General features: G+C 36.3%; 1 protein-coding gene across 4 annotated transcripts; it reads right to left on the bottom strand.

Moving 5' to 3' along the window:
- Positions 1 to 613: 613 nt before the first annotated feature.
- On the bottom strand, positions 614 to 10,267 carry LOC148850951 (PPPDE putative thiol peptidase family protein). 4 transcript variants are annotated; one of them, XM_088944392.1, is made up of 6 exons: positions 9,746 to 10,070; positions 7,306 to 7,525; positions 5,952 to 6,216; positions 4,398 to 4,685; positions 1,402 to 1,645; positions 614 to 1,115 (listed from the first exon to the last, which is right to left on the bottom strand). In XM_088944392.1, exons 3-6 carry the CDS (start codon positions 6,157 to 6,159, stop codon positions 1,067 to 1,069), a joined length of 789 nt encoding a protein of 262 aa, XP_088800518.1. In that variant the 5' UTR covers positions 6,160 to 6,216; positions 7,306 to 7,525; positions 9,746 to 10,070; the 3' UTR covers positions 614 to 1,066. The 4 variants fall into 4 exon arrangements, with proteins under 4 accessions (XP_088800518.1, XP_088800519.1, XP_088800520.1 ...); XM_088944393.1 differs by lacking the exon at positions 7,306 to 7,525 and having other exon boundaries at positions 9,746 to 10,267; XM_088944394.1 differs by lacking the exon at positions 7,306 to 7,525 and having other exon boundaries at positions 5,952 to 6,209; positions 9,746 to 10,151.
- Between the last annotated feature and the right edge of the window lie 285 nt (positions 10,268 to 10,552).

Raw genomic sequence — 10,552 nt, 5'->3', positions numbered from 1 at the left:
CGGATGGATCAAATCCAATCCAATCCAATAAATACTTTGGACCATTAAGTTTGGACTAATTCAATTCAATGTCTTATTGGTTCATCCAATCCGTCTAAATTGATTTTGATTTGGACGGATCCAATCTAAAACCAGTCCATTGACACCCCTATGCAAAGGTGGATTAAGTGATATTTTAGTGTTTGGGCACACATAAAATGGCTCTAAATATTTTCCATAAAGAATGAATACTAATTATAGAAGAACGACATACCTCATTTTCCTCAAATAATCCTCTCGTCAGATATTGAATATCTTCTTTTAGCAAAAAAAAAAAAAAAGAATTTGAATATCTTGGTTCATATCTTGCAACATTAGTATATTTACCTTCCATATTCAGGTTATGTTTTCCAAGTGAAACATCCGAAGATTATCATTCATTTTCTTAGACCATTTTTTTCATTTACATGCAACTCAAGACCGCATTTAAGTTGCATGGTGGGTAGACATATTTAAATGGTGTAAGGGAGTAGGAAGAGCATCTTTTAATTGGAACTGGAGCTTGACGGGACACTACCCTGCTTTCGACCAAAATACAAACTTTCTACCGCATTGTGAAAATAATCTGAGTATATTCATGAGAAACAACTATAGCATTCAATTAACACTAATCCTGCATCCAATTCAAACCACAACGTTCCATTGGTTCGTGACAAATATCAACAGGAAATTCAGTGACATAAAACAGCCTTTTGTGTCTCTAGGCTCCACTGAAACCTAGCTAGAACCAGTGCACCACCTTAAAATGAGCCTTAATCCAAGTGTAGTACCATATAGACAAAATTTCATACGGTAAGCAGGCAGGTCTGAACCATTGGCTTCACTTTGGCCTAAGAAACTCTGGATAACTAGACCTCTGGTCCATGAACAAGCCACATAGTAGACTGGATGAACGAGAGAGAAGGTTTCCCCAACAAATACATTGAAACTTGAAACAACTTTTCACAAGCACGAAAAAACCGGAGACATTGGGAAGCCAGTAGGAACTCAGGTAACAGAGTTGCCATCCGCCGTCTGGGTTCTCCTGCTAAGAAAATGGCTTGAGAACAAAGCTGCGATCCCTCTTGCTTCTTCTCCTGTTAAGAAAATAACTTGCACCTTAAGGGTTTTAACTTTTAAAAGTAGAATACCGTTTTACAAAGAAGAGAAGATTTGCCCCAAAAAATAGGAAAGAACATTGCAGAGAGAGAGAGAGAGGGAGGGAGAGAGAAATTTCCATCCTAAAACTTTGTGGAGAAACCAAACTACCAATAATAACTAGAAGCAATGGAAATCCTCCAATTGTTCCTAGTTATGAAAAGATGGTTGTAACCATTCTATCACTCCAGATGAGGAAAAAAAAGAAAGAAGCAGCCTTCTTACCTTTCCTTCAAGGAGCCATTGTTAGATCTTCTGAACTCCCATGGTGGAAGGCACCCTTTCAAGGGTGAATGTAGAAACAATGAAGAAGTAGACAACTGCTTCTGCCGCATTGAAATTGAAGACAAGCAACTGAAGGCACTTCTCAGCCGCCTCTTTTCACTGTCATCATATTCTTGATAATTGGGATCATGCCGAACAGCAGATACCTTGAGAGCCTCAGGGAGCAAGCAACTGCAAAGTGAACCTATGCACCAAGAGAAGAAAAAAAGGCTCAAATACCAAAATCATGACCGTTGGTACATATATGATTGTTTGAAACATAGCAGCGAACAAAGCAATATGAAAAACCAATAAACAATTCACCAACAGCATAGAAGTAAATGTAGCACGCATCAGACATTCGGCCCACTGTTTAGACTCACACTTGGGAGATTTCACCAGACATTCCAACCCCCAAAAGACAAGAGAAGGTAATACCAGTGTGTGTGCATGTGCGCGCACGCACACACACACACATTCTTTCTAATGTGTTTGTCAGCCATATGAAAGAATTCAATAGATCAAGTGGAAAGAATATTAGACAACAATGTGTACTACACAGAAAATTGTAGAGTTTAACATCTTAGTGAATGATTTTATAGTTACAATGTTATAGGGCCTCTATAGTGTAGAGAAGTAAACAGTCATAGTTCTAAACTTCTAGTATTAACAATAAAAGGAAAATAGACCAAGAGAAAAGAGGTTCAATAAATTTACAAATCCAAGGACTTTATATGTAGTAAGGTTAACTTGTAACATGATGATGCTCGAGTTAGAATCAGTAATAATGTTGGCTGTTAAAAAACTCTTAAAAAAGGGAGCATGAGGAAAGCAACATCTAATAATCTTTCCAAGTTTTATGAAATTTCATTGTTTTCTTTATCAATTTTATGAAACTTCATTGTTCCTGCAGTCTTAGATTATTCGTGTAATATAGTATTTACTTGTCCCCATGTTAATACCAACGTTCAGTCAATGCATAAGTTGAGAACTTGAGATATTTATACACTGTTTGCCTCTCTTTGGATGATTAGTGAAGTTTCATTGTTGATTCGAAGAATGTAGGTGGCATTGGAATGCTAGCTCCTTTCTTGCCATCAGAACTACCAATTTTTTACTTGAGACATTAAATAACCAAAACCCAACCAACCCAATCTCCAAGCCAAATAATGTAAACCATGGAGAATGTGATGTAGGATCACCACCTCTGATACCAATTGATGTAGGACTTGAATGACCAAAGAATTGAGTCTAGAAGGATTAGGATATATTTAGAGGTGATGTTAGGACTAAAAGCAGAGATTGATTAGGTTAGACTAGTGCAATTTTTTGGTTCCTGCATCAGAATGCCAAGTAACTCGACTAGTGCCAAACCTATGGACATTCTTGTCAATGCATCTATGAAAAGGAGAGCAATATGCCAGGGACACTTTAGTGAATAAAAATGCCTTGTGTTTTATCCATTTTCAAGTGTATGCATTGATCACTAGGGTTTCACTGCTTGAGTTTTTTCTTGATAGTCAAAAAAGAATTTTATTAATTAAGTTTGATCTGAATTAGAACAAGCAAAAAGTTGGAAAGTCCCAACAGCTCATGTTTACAACAAGAATGAGTTACACGTTTGCCTAAAATAATTGCTGCCTATTAACCCCTTGATTTGATAATGAATCCACCATCCCATTTTCAGTAGCACACAAACAGAGCCAATATTCAAACATGTAAACACCATAAGCCTTACCACTACAAGTAACTTTCCACCCAATCATATGTTGACAATGATTTTTCACAAGATCAACTAGAAGGTATTAGAATGGACCACTCTTTTCTACCATGAATGCACATACTTGCATGGCTCAAGCATACTTCACCAGAAACACTTACTATGACTTGATGAGAAAAGTGAATGGAGTCATAAAAATGGTTAAAAATGCACACAATCTGAGAAATATCATTTTCCCTCCCCCTGGCAAGAGAGCATCCAAAGAAAACCTGATAAATAAAAAACACAACCATACGAAATGGCATATGTTCATTTGGTGAGGAAAGACAATTGAATGTTTGAAAGTTTGTTATCCATTTCACAGGAGACAATTGAAACAGCATTTTCCTCTTCATGAGTCAAATATGGTTCTATGAGAAATCGGTAAAAAACTTTAAATGAAAATGCAAAACAATATGCTTACCTCCATTCGTGCATGGGACATGGGAATATTTCCCTGGTAGAGAAATTGGTCAGAAAACAGCGTTTATTTATAGGGACTTTTACGGTTCAGTCCACCTCAGAATCGGTCAATTTTCCCAATGTATTTATGCCTAGCTCCCCCTATAAACACTATCCTCCCCCCCCCTGATATTGACCCAAACTGTATGATTGTATTGTGATTGTATTATGAATTCTGAGATGGAGTGAACGATAAAAACCCCTTATTTATATAATTATATTAAATAAGAATTCCATGCGGCAAAATAGTTGTATAAAGACCGTCTATGCAAGTAGAATGCTCTAAAAGAGCAAGGGGAAGACAAAAGAAAATATGGTAAATATTATTTAAAGACTTGTAATTTGACAGAAAACATGGATCTTCATAGAGCATAATGGTGGGACAGGATTCCTGTACCTGATCCAAAATGGTCGGGGTTAAGGCTGAGTTGAGTTGAGTAGAGTATGCATCAAAACAGAATAATTTAGACACCTATACACTGTTGAAAATGTTCCATGGGTGAAGAAAATATTGGAACTTTGAAAGAAGAATGTATACTCAATAGAAATATAGAACACCATGCATGGGTAAATGCAAAATAGTCTAGGAGTTTGATCACCTGTGAAAACCAATAATATAAAAAGAGTTCAAATATGAAATGTTATAAATTAAAAGAATAGGCAGAACATTGTGTAAACATTGTCAATAATCTACAACAAAGTAGCTGGTGGTATGATAAGCAATTATATCAGATACCTATTCTTGCAAGTCGATTCACCCATTTGGGAATTGGGTTCCCAGTCAGCTTGTGGCAAACATCCTTACAGAAATGGTTGCAATTCTTAACAATCAAGTGATATGTATCGCCTTTGTAGTTTGCAGAGTGGCGCTCCATGAACTCCCTGACCTGAACCGGGTCCAAGCATGTTGTCCCCATGAATATTGACTTCCTAAATTTGAATCCTGGGCATTGCCGAGGCTCCACTTCAAAGACACCACTTGTTGGGTAATCATGGGCTCCAAAGGCATATTCTACACCATGAACTAAAAACATGCACGCAGGCAATCAGTAAGTTTGTAATTCATCTTAATGAGATTATTTGAAATGAGAAGATAAAAATTGTAGAATTTTCATGAAACAGAAAAATCCCATACTAGTCAGTCGATACTCATGGTGTGTGCAGTCACCTCAGATGCTATCAACTACTCAATTAGTCAACTAATGACTAATCAACTTAATCAGCTACAAAGTTATTTTAAAGGTTACACACACTTATTGCTTTAAGCATTTACGATGGCAGTATGGCACCATCAAAAAGTAAAAGTTAACTCTTTATTTATGCAAAACAAAGGTTGTAATTCCCTATCTTAGCCTATCCAGCTTCCCTTATTGCTTCTAAAACAAAAACTGTAAGCTAAATGTTCTATTCGACTCTTTTATTGCATATAATAACTTATATATCAAATTTTGTCAATATCTTCAATTTAGAATGTATCTTTTTTTGTAGCTGACTAGTCAGCACCTAGCATCAATTGGTCATTAAATCAACTAAGGAGGCCAAAACACCCAGTTATAACTTCACCACATGACAGCACGACCTGCAAATTGGTCATCTAGCATGTGTGCTACTTAATTGATTTCTTCAGCCACATGGAGTGAATTCGTGGGACCCAGACTGGAAATCACAAGAGAACACTTTAAATTGGTCAGGTGTTTGATTTACTTGTCCACAACAGCTTTTATGTTTCACTTATAGATGGGCCCTTCCCCAAAATAAACAGTGTTCATATACCCAAACTCAAACATGTAGAAATTTAATGGGAATGATGATAATAATAAGACAAGCACACAGACAAACAAATGATGAGTATAGGAACAATGAAAAAAATATATAATTTGTGTAAATTTTATTATAGGAACAAAATATAATTTACTATAACCATATTCATAAAATTCTAAAATTGTAACATGACTCCCCAAGTCAACTTCCTGACTCCAAGTCCACTCTGATCCTGGACATGTGGAGATGAGACAAATCTCAGCAGAAACACATGCATTTTTAGTGCTTTATAAAGAACAATAGTCAAACTTTGCTAATGCAGCTGGTCCTCACTAATTGTGCTTATAAAATGGCATGAAAGATAACCAGTAACCAGGGGAGAAAATGCAGTTAGTATAATCGTTTCAAAAATCTACAGTAGATTAAGGTCACTCAAGGCTCAAATATGATCAAGAATTTATGCTAAGGACTACAAGTATTGTAGGTCACACAATTAAAAAATTATACTAATCTAGAATGCAAGTAATACCTTCCACACCAGAGTGAAAGATCCCAAGGCCTGCCCAGTAGACGTAGCCATTCATGGGTGTCAAGTCATAAACATTGAGGTAAACAGGGATGTCACCTGGACCATAGCCTGCTGACTTCACTTTTGGGAACATGCAGAAGCGAGTGGCTGCCTTGCCTCGCAGACGAAGAGGCATGATGGATTTCCAGCCTTTTGATCCTGATTTCATATTTTTCTTTCAAGGCTGAAACCAGGATATGGTCAATGCATGGTTCTGATCTGCATACTTTTGGGGAAAAAACAAAAAAAAAGAAAAGAAAAAATATTAGCCTTATGCAAACCACAACGAGAAACTCCACCACGGGAAAGGGGAAGACAAAATATAAGTATGTTTTATCAAACTTAAGGGGGCTAAGTATGCAAACCACACAAGAAATACAACCACATGAAGGACATTCCTGCAGTCCCCCTTATCCATTTTGACAAAATTATATTAGGCACCCACTACATACAACTCAACTCAACCTAAAGCCTTGCCCCAACTATATGGGAGTGGCTAGGCATCCACTATATATAAAAAAAAAGAAAAAACAATACAAATGTGACATAGATACATAATTTATGATTTGGTGAATAACAAGAGGTTGATATTCCCATCTTAATTTCAACGTAAAGGTATCTATATACAAGGTAGAACTGTATTGCTTGAATCCTAGGAAATTAATAACAGTTAACCATCCAAGCATTTAGTAAGAGTTAGCCTGAAAGTCTCTCAAGAAAAGCTGCAGACCTAGCTCTGTTTTTATCATTTGGAAGGTCAACACTTGATTTTTTGCAAGAGGATAACTCATATGTCTTGGACATAGTTTTACTTCTACTTTTTTGTAAATATTTACTTGAGATGATTTTTCCTTGTGACATCTAAAATGGCTGTGCTTTCATTTGGCAGCAAAGACACCTAAAGATGCAACTTTATTTATCATGGTGTTCTTTGTTGTTAATTATGGTTGAGTATGGACAAGAATTGTGTTAAAATGCACGAGGAAAAATAAGAATCTGTTTAGGCACTTGCCATGCAAAATTTCCTCAACCATAACCAGATAAAAACATGTCAACAGCAAGTCATTTGACTGTATGCTATAAACCCCCATGCAAATGAACTGTCTATTACTCTATTTAGCTGAAAAATACTATAGAATGCATTACAACCCTATTATCATATCCATGTTCACACCATTGGAGTACATTCGTAAAACTCAAAACCACAGAAAGGGCATAAGGATTCAACTAAAAATATTTTTTAATCTAAAAATTCAATTCAAATTTACATAAAATAAAGATTAACAAATTAATGAGCATAGCTGAATCCCCATACCCTAGCAAGATAGTTCTTTGTCTTCTGTAGTAGATTAAAACATTTACATTATCATATATGCTTTTCACCCTCCACATCGAGTTTGAATGAATTGGTACTTGACTCTTCGCTGACTTCTCCTAAACCTTTCATTCACATTATGGTCCAAGGAGATTGGCTTTCCGTTTCATAACCTTGATGCACAGAAGTAACTTCATGGTTGCTAATTTATTTATTTTTCCTGAAAGGTGTGCTTTCATGACAGTTATGTCTCCATCAATTTAGAATCTTCTCAACAAATTGTCCAAACTAACCAATTTAACATCTATCAAGGAAAAGGACAGTTGCCTTAGCCCATAAACATGATGTAACAATTATTCAGAAAAGTGAATTTACAGAATTCAGCAGGTGATCAGAAAAAAAGGTGAAACAACTAGAGATGCTACCCACGGAAATCTCCTTATAAGTTATGACATGACCTCCTTGTCTTAAAGAGTTGCCTATAACAAGTGTGTTTTCTTCCCTTACCATGTTTCAACATCTTTTAAGTTGGTATCATCTTAAGTTTCTGAAGCTGTAGCCTATTTTCTACCTCAATACTAATGTCCTTTCTCTCCTTTATATTGACACAGGATTCACTAACTGTATGTACCAAAAGTATTTTTCTAGTTGGATCCATCTCCATGAACCCTATCTTTGTCCTCCAGCAACAGCAAGAGGAATGCTCTGTTACCATATTAATTGGTTTAGTCAGATCTTTGGGGGGTCTACACTGTTTTGTCAACAGGAATTCCTGTCGACATCATCAAGAATTATATTCAAATAGATGAAAGCCATTCCAGATGTCAGAGTTGACCAACCATTGCAAGATTGACTGGCTCATGCTTATTAAAAATTACTTGATAAGGGTATCTCTGCACCTCATTTTGCATTACGAACTTAACCATTTTATAGACGTTCATTGATCTCTTGTCATAAAGCAAATCAACTTTGATTTTACCTCCCAGAAAATGCAGATTAACCTTCAACACCATTAAGAATCAGTTTCATCTTGGCAAATTATTATCAGTTACTCTTATCTCAGTCATTGTTCCCCAATAAATAGCGTTTTTCCAGCTCCCCCACCCAGCAAGGTTCTCCACAAAGGAATTACTGATCACAGAACCCAATTGAATAATTCATTCTCTGAGTTTCCAAGGAAACAGCTTCCTTTACAACATGTCATAACAGACATGAACCATCAGGGAAGCAACCAACATATGATTGGAGTTTCCTTTGATCACATTCTCCAAAGTTATTTCACCAATGAATACATGTATAGTGTGGGAGTTATTTCCCCAATTTATCAGACAAGAAAATTTTCAGGACTCTTTGCCAATGCCACCACTAACTTTGAAGCTTGATCTCAAACCACTTAAAAATTTCCTACCGTCTGTTACGCATTGGTAAGACTAATGTTTAAAAATGAACATACAGTGTAGAACTGCAGATCTTATGGAAAGAACCAATGAAATTCTGGAGTTATTGCAATGATGTAATTTTTATTCCTAATAATTAGTAACGCAAACATCTTTGGGTTTCGTCAACAAAATCACAGTGAAAAGAAAACCCTAGATCCAAAGAGGAAGCAAGAAACAAACAGTCAACCAAGCACTAAAGTACCACAACAGGAAAGCAGAAATAATCAAAGAGCATAAATAACAAAACGTTAGAATAGTTAAACGATAAAGAAAGTAAACAGAAGATATTTTTAGTAGATACCGTCCTTTTTTGCCTGCTGAAGGTGGATTTTTAGTTAGAAATTCACTCTGTCTAAATTGTTCCAGATCACTATGTGTAAATGAAATATTACTTCACAACCACAAATCTTCTTACGATAGGATACAATTTCTCATAAGTGAACTTTGAAAGGTTTCTAAATCTATCAGAAGCTAGCCTTGTTTCGCACTGCCAAACTAAAAAGTCTAGTTCAAAAAGAAGTAAAAGAATAAATGCCTAGCATTACTCCAAATGACAATGCCAAATCTTGCATTTTGCAAAGAAGCTAAAGAACTGGCCTGAAACATGCAATGTCGTATAACCCGGCATCACCAAAATTAAGGAAAGGCAAAAACAACCCAACATTAAGTAAAAAATAGAAATGTGAGTGATAGGAGAAGCACTGAGAAACTCACTTATCCCGAAATTAAATACATGACATGTTAGAAAGAATAAACAACCGAATCATGCTTCAAAACAACAGATCGAACAGATCAGAGACACTAGGAGAAGTTGATAAACAAAAAACCACTTACCTTACCCAAATACAAGAACATAAAAGGGTAAATTTAACAGAAAATTATAAAGAACAGAGTAAAGAGCCGGTGGAATTGTAGCAATGCCGCAAGAAACAGGGAGAAAGATTAAAGAAAAACAACAAGAATCCATTAAAGAAAATGGAAAACAAGAGACACCCACTTACCTGTCAGTAGAAAACGCCCATCATTGCGGCAAAGCACACGAATACCACCTTGAGCAAGCATGCAAAACCATCTTTCACAGCTGAAAACCCAAGTGAGAGCGGTGTAACTGTGCTTGCTACCCACACATTTCTGACAAAAACCGGAAACCAGATTCCAGAAACCACAACCCTTGCAGCTCAAAACAGGGAAAAGAAAACTTCCAGGAAATTGGAAGCCAAGCTACATACAGAATCTCTCTCTCTCCCTCTGTATCTGTATCTGTATCTGAGTTTGTTCTCGTGTATCATCAACTTTCGTTTATTCACTGCTTAATCACAGACTAAAGCCTTTTCTTGAAAGAGCTTTCCTTGGATTTTCAATTTAATTATTCATACTAATTCTATATGGGAGAAAGAAATTGTGTTTATTTGTTTATAAACATTATTTTATACATTTTTATTTCGAGAACCCCACCAGTAAATTTTTTAACGATGCACGGATCCTTCCCTTTCCCTCTTCTCTCTCTCCGCTAAAGTAAATCTGATTTTACTCTCTCTCTCCTTCTTTTACTTTATCCGTCCTTCCACGTGATAGAATGTTAGAAACCTCCTTGACCACCTCAAATGGCTATTGTGCCCCCATTTCTAGTGTAATTAACTAAAATACCCTCTTTTCCCTATCTGGGGTCGTTAATATCTGTCAAATCCCTACTGAAAAGACAGACAAAGCCCTGTCTATTGATGTGTGCACTACCAAAAATGGGGCGTGCCCCAATCAAATGCCCCTCTGCTTACAAATAACTATCGTCACCCTCCAACCCCTCAATT

The sequence above is a fragment of the Nelumbo lutea genome, chromosome 5 (assembly GCF_056320005.1).
Source record: "Nelumbo lutea isolate HS-2025 chromosome 5, American lotus-T2T, whole genome shotgun sequence".
Taxonomy (NCBI): Eukaryota; Viridiplantae; Streptophyta; class Magnoliopsida; order Proteales; family Nelumbonaceae; genus Nelumbo; species Nelumbo lutea.
Note: the sequence above shows the minus strand (reverse complement) of the source record. Positions and strands in the feature narration are given on the sequence as shown.